General features: G+C 55.3%; 1 protein-coding gene across 3 annotated transcripts; it reads right to left on the reverse strand.

Annotated features, from left to right (window-relative positions):
* Positions 1 to 897: 897 nt before the first annotated feature.
* Positions 898 to 8,385, reverse strand: ZMYND19 (zinc finger MYND-type containing 19). Of its 3 annotated transcripts, XM_036900875.2 has the most exons (7): positions 8,123 to 8,382; positions 7,587 to 7,703; positions 6,901 to 6,960; positions 6,096 to 6,202; positions 5,375 to 5,515; positions 1,759 to 1,939; positions 898 to 1,475 (listed from the first exon to the last, which is right to left on the reverse strand). In XM_036900875.2, exons 1-7 carry the CDS (start codon positions 8,171 to 8,173, stop codon positions 1,332 to 1,334), a joined length of 801 nt encoding a protein of 266 aa, XP_036756770.2. In that variant the 5' UTR covers positions 8,174 to 8,382; the 3' UTR covers positions 898 to 1,331. The 3 variants fall into 3 exon arrangements, with proteins under 3 accessions (XP_036756770.2, XP_057355301.1, XP_036756773.1); XM_057499318.1 differs by lacking the exon at positions 5,375 to 5,515 and having other exon boundaries at positions 8,123 to 8,385; XM_036900878.2 differs by lacking the exon at positions 7,587 to 7,703 and having other exon boundaries at positions 8,123 to 8,381.
* Positions 8,386 to 13,813: the final 5,428 nt, after the last annotated feature.

Raw genomic sequence — 13,813 nt, forward strand, 5'->3', positions numbered from 1 at the left:
GTGGCAAAGGGGAGCTTCTCAGTGAAAATACATGGGGCCATGGGGCACTCACCTCCAGAGACCCTCCCTAGGGTTCAGGACTGGGTACCTCCTGTGCCCATGTGTCCATCACCTGCTTCTGGGCCCTGCTCTCTAGGACGCACTGCCCAAGAGGACTCCAAGTACTACCAAAGGAGGTGCTGGAACCTCAGCTCAGTCAAAAAGCTACCAAGGGGCTGTCCACAGCCAGAGGAAGCAACAAGAACACACAGGGCATCCTGGAAGATGGCAGAAGAGCAGCAAGACCCGGAGGACAAGGACATCCCAGGACAGATGGTCAGAATTGGGGTGGCTAGGTTCATTCTCCCAGGAAGAAGGTCCCTAGCATTTGGTTGGCTGCACCTGGACACCAGCAAGATCTCGGCCACACAGCCTGGCTCACTGCCCCAAGGTGGTTCTGCAAGGTTACAAGATGCTGCTTGGCCCTTGGACACCTGTGGCTCCCAGAAGGCGGGAGACCTGGCCTGGGGCCAGAGCCCTGTACGGTGGACAAAGAAGCAGCCCTCACTCCCCCTGGCTGCTTCAATTCACAGACAGGGCCTCTAAAGTCCTGCTGGGCAGAAGCCCCCACTGCTGAGCTCCCAGACACTCAACACAAGAATCAAGGTGGGAGTTTACGAGGGCGGAGCCAAGAACCTCTGTGCCACGGAACAATGGCCGGCAAATCACCCCCAGCATCTCCGGCCATAAAACTAGTGCAGGCCTGGATCTCACGCACACTCCCCGCCACATGCTCTTTCCAGAAGCTGAGGAACAGGGCAAACCTTCCTACCCACGCCCTCAGACAACCACAGTCTGCTCAGATATAAGCCCCAACAGCATAACAGGTGGAGAGGAGAGCAGAGAAGGACAAGATGCTAGGCGATTCCACCCCTTTACTTTGCCGTCCAGACAGGACTCCCATGCGGCCACTCCTCGGGACTGTAGGTCCCGGTAGAAGCTCCTGCTGCGTGACAGACATGTGGCCTGACCGTCCACCATTTCAGGATCAGAGCAAATTATTCTGTTTGTAATTTCTAACCATCCCACTGGCCTCCCCCTACCCCCCACCAAAAAAAAAAACTGTACATGAGTTTACAAACATATGAACATATAAATAGTAAGCGTCCTGGCAGGAGGCTCCCACTGCCCGTTGGAGATAAGACCCCGGGAGCGCACTTCTGGTGGCGGTGCCGTGTCGCTGGCTTCCTCAGCACCCCCAGGTCCAACCACCAGTCTGTCCGTTGTGCCCAGGGAGGACCTGGGAGCGAGCCGGGAGCACAGGGGCCGCGCTGCCGCCCACTGCCGCCAGGTCACCGCTCTGGCTCAAGCTCGTGCTGGAAGGTTCGCCTCCTCTCCCGACAGTGCTTCTTGTGGGCAGGCCAGTCCTTCTGCTGGCACTGGGAGCCGCAGTACCGAGCCACCTGGCAGCGCCCACAGATGTTGAACTCCCGGAGCTGAAAGGACACACACAACCACCATGCTTCAAGGTCACGCCCCGGAATCAGACGTGGGGCAGAACCACATCTCAGAATCGGGAAGGACCCGGCAGCCCCGTCCACTGAGAGAGACACCAAGGGTGTGGGCCCTGGTCAGGTGATGGACAGCCACTGCATGGAGAAGCTGCAAGAGCCAGGGGCTCTCGGAGGGGCACCGAGGGGTCTGCGGGCATGAGACCCCCACCGGGGCTGGGCCGGCAGGTGTGCGGCCCAGAGCCAGCTCACACTATGGCGCAGGTACCTGCTTCTCGATCATGGTGCAGGGGGGATAGTGGCACTCATAGTAGGTGCAGGAATTCTCCTCCTCCTCCACCACGTCCCCGTTGGCATTATAGTACCGGGTCACGTTCAGGACAGGGAACTGCTCTTCTATGGGGTCCGTGGGAAGTTGCTGAATTGCGAGCCAGTATAAGCTTTGCTCCCTGAAAGAGAAGCCGAAGCATCAGGACACTTGGGCCAGGTGGGTGAAGGAATGGAGGATGGCAATGACATGACTCCAGGTCAGACAGCTCGGGGCACCCACCCCCAAACTCGCCCTGCGCGGCCTGACTTTACTCGGCCACCCTCACTGTGTGGGCACATCTCTACTCGCCATCAAGTACTCAGGGCACCTTCTTTCCACTAAAAGATAAAGAACAAGGCCATGCCTGCCTTGTTCACGAATGTCCCCAACACCTGGGACTGACAGGCACACCACAGATATAACACCAAAGGCACTGGTGGAATTAAAAATAGACAAATTGGACTTACTGAAAATTTTAAAACGTTGCGCGATGAACGACTATCCACAGAGCAAATAGGCAACTCTCAGAATGAGATAAAATATTTGCACATCATATATGTGATAAAGAATTAACATCCAGAATATATAAAGAACTCCTAAAATTCAACAAAATAAACAGCTAAAAATGGGCAAAGAACCTGAGATGCATATTTCTCTATAGAAGACATACAAATGGCCAAAAAGCACATCAAAAGATGCTCCACATCACTAATGACCATGGAGATGCAAACCAAAACTGCAGTGAGACACCACCTCACCCAGTGAAAGAGTGGCTCTCAAAATACAAAACAGCGAGTACTGGTGAGATGTGAAGAAAATGGAGCCCTCGTGCACACCCGGTCAGAAGGGAATTTGGTGCAGCTGTTGTGGAAAAGTGTGGGGCTCCTCAAAAAGTTAAAACCAGATTTACCTTATGACCCAGCAATTCTGCTGCCAGGTGTATGACCAAAGAATCGAAAGCAAGGTCTCAAGGAAGTGTTTGTACACATGGTGTTCATAGCAACATTATTCACAGTAGCTAAAATGTGGGAGTAACCTCAGTGTCCACGGATGATGGATGAGCAAAATGTGGTCCGTGCACACCGTGTCACTGAGCCCTCAAAAGGAGGGAATCCTGACGTGCGCCACAGCACGCAGGGACCTGGGGACACTGCGCTCCGTGAGATGAGCCTGACATGGAAGGACAGACCCTGTGGGACTCCACTCCCAGGAGGCCCCTGGAAGGTCAGATCCACAGAGATGGAGGTGGGGGGCAGGCGCTGGGGAGGGGCAGGGAGGAGTGTTCAGTTGGGGACAGACTCTCAGCTTGGGAAGGGAAGTTCTACGGATGGACAGAAGGGACGGCTGCACCTGCCTGATACCCCTGAACTGCACGTTTAAAAATGACTGAAATGGTAACATTATAGGATATGCATTTTACTGCATTAAGAAAAATTATTTTAAGAAAAGAATGGAAGTCAGGATATGGGAGATGCTGTCTGCCCTCGGAGCCCTCTGGTGAAGCCCCGAGAGAGAGGGGCAGAGGCAGGGTTTAGTCCCAGCCGGCGCTGGAAGGCAGAGAGGAAGAACACACCTGTGAGGCCCTCACACCCCACAGGAGCAACGCCAGGAAAGCAGGGCGGGAGCTGCGGGCCTGGAACAAGCCAGAGTTCGACTTGCTCCCTCAGAGGGGACGGTTCCCACAAGAGCGGGCTGCGGAGGCCAGCAGCTGAGAAACGGCAGGAGATGGAGCGCCTGGCCAGCTGGAGCTGGGGCCACACTCGGGCTGGCTCCGAGCCATGACCAGCGCAGCAAACACTGCCCAGGGTCTACACCCTGGGAGCAGGCCAAGGACAGCCCTACCTGACTGGCCCCTGGGACGACACACAGGACGGAGGCTGACTAGCGTAGACTCAGGGGCTGCTCCTGGGCCTCCCGGGAGGAGAGAAGGGGGGCAGAAAGGCCATGCCAGCAGAGACCACCGACAGGCAGCTGGGGTGAGACTGACCCTTTCCCAAACTGGCGTTACGAACAGCAGCTATTTAATAGCGTGACCACAAAGGGTGTTGCGATGAGCAGAACTAACATGCGGCCACAGGACGGCTGGACCTTCAATCACATGGAGGTGTGCCTGAAATGACAATTCACAGCCCAGATATCTTGGGGGCACAGCTCTGCTGCTGGGTGAGGGATGGGCAGCAGGAGAGCATATGCTGCCAGGAAGGCAGCCCCCAGTGCCTACACCGCACCTGCTGGGCAGCCCAGGGGCCAAGTGCTGAGCTGCACTTAGCCTTCCGTTGCCAAAACAACCTTTGCCTCCCGCCCCAGCTGTGGGGTGGCCAGAGCTGGTCCCAGGGCTGCTTTGGTGCCACCAGGACACCCACCTGTGGGGAGCAAGCCTGCAGCTCTGGGCCAGTCCAGAGCAACAGATTGGAGGCAACAGCTTTGTGACTTTTTACATCTCAGCCAGGGAGCCAATGAGTGCCCTATTTTTGCTACAACCAAATTGGTCCCAGTTTCTGCCACTTGTAACCAAAAATCCAGAATAACATAATCCCCAGGAAAGCAACAAACCTATTCAACTATTATAAAAGGGTCAGCTGCCCCCAAGACCAATGTGAGGAAATTTGAGGGTCAAAGACCGAACCTTTAGAGCAGGAAGCCCCAGCCCTTGCTGTCCTGCCTAAGTGATGGGTGTGTGCTATACAGGACACCCCCGGGCTGCAGCCGTGCCAGTTTGGGCACGATCCTCACAGCCCGGGGACTGTCTCCTCCCTGCCAACAGTGGCTGGCAGAGCGGTCCCTGCCCACTTCCCCTCTCCAAGGTGTGGGGCTTCAGCCACCTGACAGTGACAGTGGTGACTGGGAAGGTCCCACCGGTCTCCACCCACCACTAAGAGATTAAGAAGCCCCAGCCCCTCAACCTCACTGATGTCTGTGGGAGTAATGGGGAGGCCACGCCACTGATGGCCCGAGGACATGCTCAGAAACCCTGGGAGCCAGTAAAGGACGTGCAGCCGAGGACATGGGTTCATTCCAGCCCCAACTCCCACCCTGATGGCCCCCAGCTCTTCCCAAGGAATCTGTGAAGCTCAGGACCTGCCCTGGGAGCACCCTACCCACCCAAGCAGGATGCTGGTATTGTTCACAGTAGAGGCTGTTTTCAGGTGGAGAGGTGAAGGCCAAGCAGCCAAGCCTCCAAACCACATTGTCCTACTTCCTTTAAACCACTGCTCAGGCAAACTGTTTAGCAAAGAGCATGACAAAAGGACCCGTGTGCACAAGGGCATCCCTATGACTCAGGCACCAGATGCTTCTTGGGCTCACGGCAACAGTTTTGCCCATTAGCAGGCATCTGACCCAGACAACCTCCTCCCCACTAGAGCCAATCAACCCAAAATGATAATCATCAAAATCTTACCTAGCTCTCATAAAGGCGAGGAGGCCCACACTTTGAAGGAAAGTAACTAAGGTCTTCAAACCCACAGAGGCCTCAGCACAGAGCAGAGGCGTGGGCCCCTGTTGGGAATGAGAGCTTGGAGGTGGTCTTCCTCAGATATGCTTCTGCCAGCATCACTGCCCCAAGGAGACCCACCTCTGCTTGCTGGAGGTCTCTTCGGCTTTGGGCCGCCAGCCCCATGGCACCAGCTGCAGGTTGTCCAGGCGGTTGTCCACTGTCACAGTGTTGAGATGCACGACCTGAAACCCGGGTGCGACGCCCCCCCTGTGCCGCTCCCTAGGAAACAGACAACTTCCTAGATGGCCTTCTCTGACCTTCCCGGACATCGCAGCCACATGACCTGGACTGGCCCCTTGTCACACTGGCAGGGACACATCAGAAACAAGGCTGCCAGGCAGAATCCAGGTATGTCAGTCTGTGGTCCAACCAGAACAACCCATGTTGACGGCTCACCTCCTGATTCAGGAATGGGGTGCAGGGAGCCACGGATGGAACCCCAAGCCGTCGAACACGCAGCGTGGGGATCACCCACTGGAGTGGTACCGAGCATTTCAGAGCCCCACTGTGTGCACCAAGAAGACGCAGTGCCTTCCCCACATGCCACCAACAGGCTCAGCAAGAGCCTGGTGAGGGGGCCAGACCCACCCTCCCCCAGAGGAAGCACCTGAGCAGAAAGTGCACTTGGTGTCTGGAGACTTTTCGGCTGCCCCCTTAGTGCCACCTAATGCCCATCAGCCACTCTTCCAAGCAGTGGCAATGACACAAGAGCAACTAGGAGACTCAAGAAAGCAGCAAGGGCAGCACATCAGGGCTCACGCAGGAGCCGAGGGGAAGCAAGTAGCTTGAAAATACCCACCACAGCAGCTCGTGAAGGAGCCTCCCTGAGCCCCGACCACGGTTTTTGTCAAAGGCATATGCAAATATCTTAGCACCGTTTCCATCTGCATCTACTTCCATCCGGGCCTGAGAAGGAAGAAGGAGCAGGTCTGTTAAAAGGCCTCCAACTCCCAGCAATACCTCAAATCCCTCTTAGAAAAGACCAGTGGAACCACCAAGCCAGAGGAACCAATGCCTGGCCTTCTGCTGGGAGTCGGGTCTGCAGGGAGGGCTCCACCAGACCCGAAGCGCAGAGAGCCAACCATGTCCGGGCGAGCATGCTCTTACATCTGAGCAAGACATACTCCTGAAGCACTCTTTGCAGAACACCATGGACACAAAGAAATAAGTTTTCCTGCCCTTAAAAAAAGCCCACAATCCAGTGAGAAAGATTAACCCTGAACAGGCAGCTTCTATAAAAGCAAGGGCTGAGATAAAGGTGTGGTGGTTTCCAAAGGAGGTGGCAGGATGGTGGCACACAGACCTGGGGGACTCGCGGAGGTGAGATGGGGGGCTGGAGCACGGGGTGTGACGGGGCCGAGGCCAGGGGAAAGGCGAGGTGAGGTAGCAGTGGGCAGTCTCCTAGGGAGCCAGGGCTTGTAGGACACAAACAAGGCACAATTCGGTCTGCTGCTCAGAAGAGCCAGCAACCAGGGAGTGGGTGACCGACAAGGCAGTGGCAGCCAGGTCGCCCTCACGTCACAGGGAAGAAAACCCATCCGTCCATCGTGACCCTCCCCAGGCACTGACCAAAAGCCGGCCAGCAGAGGGGTGGCCGTCCTTACCTCGAAGGAGTAGCCCTCCACCAGCGGGATGTCCTGCTCGTCTATCAGCGTGTACTTGGTCTGCAAATTAACCATGTGTCACGACGTTACCCTTGGGACCAGGGTAAGGTGCTGGCAGCAGGCGGAAACAGCCCCTTCAGACTAAAGGGGGCAAACCAGATGAGGGGCACGGTCCATTCCATTCCAAAAAGCAGGCAGACGTGCTGAAAGCTGGCCATTTCCCACTCGAGACTGTACCAGAGCAGCAGGTTCCAGGCTCCACTTCCCTGGCATGAGACTAACCACAGGAAGTGCCCGTAGCCCGGCCAACCTCTGAGCCGTGTTCTAACGTGCCCATACACCTAGTCCAAAGATGCGGCTTCTCGGGATTAGAGAAAATGGACCAAGACTGAGTGGAAAATTCAGAAGGGTTCTGCTAACACTAAACTGGGTGGTCATACACCGGTGTTCACTGAGTTGTCCTTTTTAGCTTTTTGTCTGTTTGAAATGCTCCAAATAAAATTTTAGGGGATGACATTAATGCCACCAGTCCCTGAGTTAGAAAGGTTCTCAGAGCTGATGGGGAGCCCGCCCTTCCCTAGTTAGGAAGCCGCAGCCTTCTTGCAGGAGACAGGAAATGGTCCCCCAAAAGGACCAGTCTCACTCTTGCCTGGAAAGCTTTTGTCTAGGATCTGAATCGGTTTTACCTTCATCTGACTGCCTCTGCTCCTCTCCCACCAGAAGCTTCCGCCGCTGGTGATAGGAACAGGGTTCCCATCCAGGGTAAGGTCCGCGGCTGGTGCAGCTGCACGGCGGGCCGGCTCCTGGAAACAGCCAAGCCTCAATGCCCACAGGTGCCAGGAAGCCCAGCCTCGAACACGCGGAGGGCGGGGCCAGGTAAGGGAGAGAAGCAGAGGGACGCCCTGCTCTGGGGCCCACTGAGGTCGGCCAGACGTGGCCACCGCTGCAGCGCCAAGCCTGCGCGAAGCCCCGCTGCGGACCGGCAGGCACGAGCGCCCCCCGCCGCCCAGGCGCAGCCCGCCGGCCCCCTCCTCCCGGTCACGGCGCGCGGCGCACGGTCCGCCCAAGGCCGCGCCGCAGGAGGGCTGCCACGCGCCCCGGATCCCGGGCCCCGGCCCTCGGTCCCCGCCCCCCGATCTCGCGTCTCCGGCCCCGCATCCCTGGCTATCCTGGCTTCGGCTCCGCACTACCCGGCCCGCACCCGCCGCCCTGCGCCGCTCACCTTCCCTGCCACCCGGCCGAGCCGCACGATGCCCAATTTGAAATCGGTCATGGCCGGGCCTGCGCTCGGCCGGCGGTGCCGCTCCCTCGGGAGGCGCTGGGCCGGGACGGAGTGGGCCGCGGCGCGCCGGCCGGGCGGGCTGGGGTCGGGCCGGGCGGGACGAGGCTGGGCCGGGCTGGGGCCGCCTCCGCCTCGCACCCGCCGGTCCTACCACGCGCCGCCGCTGCCGCCGCCACCGCCACTACCGCGCGCACCAGGGCAAGCGGGCCTGGGGGCGGGGCCCGGTGCGGACACACCCCCGCCCGCTGCCGCCGGGCCAACCGCGGGGCGCGCACTTCGCCGGCCGGCGCGCGCCGCCGCGCCGCGGCCAATGGGAAGAGAGTGAGTGCGCCGGCGCGCTGCGGAGCAGGACGAGCGCTGGGGAGGGAGAAGCTGGGGGCGGTGCCTGCCCGGCCGCCCAGCGCAACGTCAGTTTCGCGGGAAGCTTTGTGTTGGCTGTGGGGCTCGTGTTCTCGGTCCGGGCCCCCAGCACCCTGGTCCCGGCCCCCGACCTCCAGCTTCGACCCTGTGGCCGGAACCTGGTCCCGTGCCGCCCCTCTAGGAGCCGGCTTGGCTATGCGCTCGGGCCGCCGGAGGGGCCCTGCAGCTGGGGTCTCTGCGGGACTCGCCACGGCTCCCGTGAACGCTCCCCCGTCCTCAGAGCAGCGGGCAGGAAGCTTCAGGTCACTGTGGAGCAAGGGCGGGCCAGTGCCTATACGGCGTGGGAAGACGGCCGCCTCCAACCCACCGAGCTGCCGGCTGGCCGGGCGCTGACAGCCGCCTTCCCTGGCCACGGACTATCTCCTCCCTGAATAGGCTGGTCCAGGGCCTCCCTAACGAGGAACTCCAGGGCCTTAGGGGGGGCCTCCTGCCTACCACGCGTGTCTCCTGGCAAAACTCCAGCCGCCCTTAACCCACACCATCCGCTGAAATTACTCTACACAAGTGCATGACGCTTGTATTCCAGTGAGGCGGGCAGCAAGGTCCATGAGTTATATGCCATGTTAGAAAATGACAGATGCTGTGGGGAGACAAGTACATCAGCCTTAGGTTTTGGGGGTTTCTAATGAAGGTGGTGGGCAGAGTAGCCTCATCAACAAGTCATTTTGAACAAGCGTTGGTAGGAGGGGAGTGAGCCGTGTGGTCACATAGGGAAAGAGCTTTCCCAGCAGAGGGAAGGGCCACTGCAATGGCCCTGAACTGGGCACATATCTGGCACATTCGAAAGTCGAGGTGGCCCTTGTGACCAGACTGCAGTGAACAGAAACAACAGGAGATAAGGCCAGAAAGGAGGGGCTTTTACACCCAGGAAGAAGTGAGGCCACTGGAGGATTTGAATAGAGGAGCAGCTTTCCAGTGAGACACACTGGCTGACGGGGACTTAAGTGTGTGGGGAAAAGAATGGAGGAAGGCTGCTAGCAAGTGAATCTGAGCACCCAGCCAAGAGAGGCGTTGGGATGTGTGGGGGCAGTGTTCTGTGGCAATCAGGGTAGCCCTAGTTATCCTACAGTGGCAACCCCAGATTCTCAGGGGCTTAGCAAAATAAGTATGTGTTTCTCTCTCAGGCCACATGTTAAGGTTTCAAGGCAGTTGAACACAGGAGTATACAGTTCAGGGGCAACGTCAGCCTGGGGGTATACATTGGGTGTTCATTAGCATATTTGTTGCATTTAAAGCCATGCAACTGGATGACATCACTATGGGAGAAAATGCTGATAGAGGAAAAGAGAGGGCAGAGGCAAGCCCTAGGTATTCCCGTATTAAGGAGAGGAGAGGTTGGAAAGAGGAGGATACAATAAAGGGAATGAAGATGCCAGGTAAGAGAAAGAGACGGGGGTGGTCTGGAAGCCAAGTGAAGACAGTGTATGCAACAGTTACGTTGCCATGTGAGTGGGGGACCAGCTACGTCAAACTCTGCAGATAGGTCTCATACAGAGAGGACTGGGAATTAATCTATAGGTTGAAAAACACAAGGGCACTTGTTACCTTGACAAGCAAAGTGTGTGGATTAAAAGGGAAGTGTGGGTCACTGGGAGTTTGCCAGTGGAATAGCCTACCCCTGTTTGCCCTCTAGCCCCTAATGAATGAATCTTGCTTCTCCCACACGAAGATTGCACTCAGCCTCCCAAGACCCCCAGAATTACCATCTCGTTTAGGCATTTGGCTAGGGTCCAGTCTCTTGTGATATGCAACAGGGCCAGATGTGGATGAGGCACCCAATTTGTGGGCCCTTCTGCTCCAGAGACATGTTTCTGCCCCCACTCAGTGCCCAACATTCTACAGTGAAGCACAGGATAAATGGATAGACACCGCATTCAAAGAGGAGGGGTGCACCCTAAAGACACTGGCTCATAGAGTTTTGAAGGCCAGACAGACACCTCCTGTTCACAGTGTTCCCTGATGGGGGCATATCTGCTCCCTGCAGATGTTTCCCTCATCTCCTATTTCCAGCAGTTCCTGGCTTCCCCCTCTGGGCTCCCAGCCTCTGCAATCTCCATCCTCCCTATTCCATAGGAGATGTCCCATGTCTGCAGCTGAGTACCTTCCTCAGCCTGCTTCTTGCCTGTGGAAAGTTGAGGGCTCAGAGTCCTCTTTTATTTCAAACTCTGTATATTTTAGTTCAAGCAGATACAAACCTTTAAAAAAACTGCGGATTTTCTACCAAATTTTACCTAATTTAATTAGACAAAAGCTACACTGTAAATGCTGGGAAGCCTCTTCCTTCCTCTCTGTCCTGGTGGCTAAAAGTCAGATCAATGGGTCAAGAAACCCTTTTACATGCTGACTGAGTCTACAAGGACTGCCCCCCCCTCACTCCACAGAATCTTTCAGATGTCCTAACCAGAGATCATACAAACACACTATTAAATTTATTTTAATCCCAAGGTCATATTTTGTTGGCAGTATCCTGGATTTAATCTTCACCATGATGCCATTTCTTACTTTGAGAACCTTTTGCTGCTTGGAAAGGCTGGGAATGAGAAATAGGTTTAATTTTCTAACAGCAAAATCTGGCTTGAAAACTTCTGCTGGAACATGGAACTAAAGTTTCTTCTTTAGTTCATTTATCTTCCCTTTATTCCAGTTTAGCATAAACAACTGAAAGAAGCCAATTGGCCCTTACAAGTTTTCTGTCAAGAAATCAGATTATTAGACCCATTTTCTGTCTTCCAAGTTACCACAGGCAATAGTCACACCACTGCACCACCCATGTCCTCCTGCTGCCTGCTTCTGGAGTCAGTGCCACATTTTAAAATTTGGTTATGGCAGTATCTCACTTCGAAGTAGCAATTGTTCCAATTATCTATTGCTGTATAATAAACCACCCTGAAACTCAGTGGCTTAAAGCAACTTAATTTTTTCGTGAATCTGAACTCTAGAGTGGTTTTAGCTGGTTGTGTCTTCTGCTGTTGACTGGTGTGGTCAGTTGTCTGAAATTTTGTCATCAATTCCTCCCTCCCTGTAAGCATGTGATGCTCCACCCACGCTAGTTCTCTGACTGTCTTGATGCATTTAATGTGGTAGAAAGTTTCAGGACTTTTGGACTGGCAGCTTTACCTTCCTCCTTGGGGGCCTGCCACCAGGTGATCAGTGTCATTATTTGGAGACCATCATGCTGTGCCAAACCAGCCATGCAAAGCGGCCTCATGAAGAGATGCCTGGCCAGCCTCCAAGTGAAAGCGGCAGAAGTGTAAGCATTCTATCCTCAGCAGACACCGTGCAGAGTGGGAGGGCCTCCTGACTGGGTGCAGCTTAGTTTCCAGAATAAGCAATAAATATTGGGTTGGTTTATTACATGATAGCAGACAGCAACGCAGCCAGGGTCCCTCATGCTGCCATGACCATCAGGGTGTGTTCATTCACACGTCCAGGCACTCAGTCTGTCTCGTGGGCTCTCCAGCAGGATAACCAGATGTGTTTATGTGGAAGCTCAGGGCGCCAAGATAATAAAACAGAAGCCCCCCTAGAGCCTGAACTGGTGTGGGATCTCTTTGGTCAAAGTTCTGCCAAGTAAAGTAAGTCATGGGGGCAGCCCAGACTCAATGGCAGGGGATGGAGCCCACCTTCTGGTGAGGGAAGAGGGTGGAAGTAAAGGGAGGGGAGGAGTTTGGGGCAGATATCCTTGCAGACAAACTAACCAAGCCCTAGGAGGGAGCTGTTGAAGACAGCTGGAGAAGGTCCTCAGAGGAGGAGAGGAGTCATGGGAATGAGAGTTATAGTGAATACGTTGTTTCGTTTTTTTTTCTGTATCTTACAATGTTTTGAAATCTTGGGGCCCTGGCTGGCTGGGGACAGACTGCACCTCCATGGCTGGCTAATTCCTTTAGCTAGCAAACAACTTGCCTGAGAGCACAGCTTTCCTATGAAAACCAGCCAGTCCAGAGCCCACATCACCAACCATCTCCTTTATCCAACTCACACACTTAGCTAATATTCCCATCCTAAGTCATAGCAGGGCCAGGAACTGGACAGCTAGAGGCCACCCCTATAACCCAGAGCCCACTGAAATCATTCAAACTGCCTAAGCTTGCTCTAACTTGCCTGTGCTGCACAGCCCATTCCTTCCCAGGCAAAGTGTGATAAAGGCCCTGGGACACGCTCTCCTTTGTCTCCTGTCTGGCCATGGTGCTTCGTATGTGCCCCTCCTCTTGGGAATTTTGAGTGCAAAGCCCTTCGTGCAAGGCAGTGACTCTCTGACTGTCACTTTGCCATACTTGACTGAAACGAATCCCAGGTACATTTTAAGATAGAGGCCAGGAGAGGAGATGGAGAGGGTCCCCTCTGTGGATTCTAACATCACTAGGAATTCCTGCAAGAGTGGTGTTGGAGAGGACAGTGACTCAGGAGCTGAAATTGCCAAGAAATGGGGGGGCCTGGGCTGGGCTTTGAAGATGACTGCAAGAGTGGAGGGCGGAGGATTTTAATTCTGAGAAAATGAGAGTTAAAGGGTGAGGGAAAATGGTCTGGAAGTGGTCATAGTCAGGAGAGTCTGCACTCTGTGTCCAGGCCCTGGGGCACATGGGAATGAGTATCTATGCTTGAGAGGCTGGGGGAAGCCTGGGTTCCACAGAGCAAGAAGGAAGGAATATTTAGAGAAAAGAGAAGTCAGGGTGTATGTGCTGATGGCGGATGTGAGGGCCCAGCAGCAGAATTTCCCAAAAAGGGGATGAGTGGGTAATGGTGTCAGAATAAAAGGTATGCAGAGCCATAAGGGGTCCAGCTGAGGGAGATAAAGGGTAGCCTGGCATAAAGGCCACCCATTTTCTGCCCATATCCACTCCATCTCACAGCAGCTGACAGCTTCTCTCCCTCCTTGGAACGCTTCCTTCTCGACTTCTGTTGTAGACATTTGGAATTTGGGGGCTGCTCACAATCCCCAGCTTCCCCAGGGCAGCCTGCTTCTTGTTAAGGATTACTCCACTTGCATAGTATAGACAGGAAAGTGTCAAAAAGTGTGGCTAATCAGACACGCCCCTCTGGAGTACGAGAGTCCTGAGGAAGGTGGGGGCAGCAGTGGAGGGGCCTGGCTGCTGCCCACCCTAGTGCCCTCTCTTTTTCCTGGAGGGCTAGATTAGGCTTCTGCGGCTTTCACTGGCAAACTCTGATGTCATGAGCGCCCTGACCTGAGCTACCAGCTACAAACGGGTGGAA

This window comes from Manis pentadactyla, chromosome 3, assembly GCF_030020395.1.
Source record: "Manis pentadactyla isolate mManPen7 chromosome 3, mManPen7.hap1, whole genome shotgun sequence".
In the NCBI taxonomy this organism is placed as follows: Eukaryota; Metazoa; Chordata; class Mammalia; order Pholidota; family Manidae; genus Manis; species Manis pentadactyla.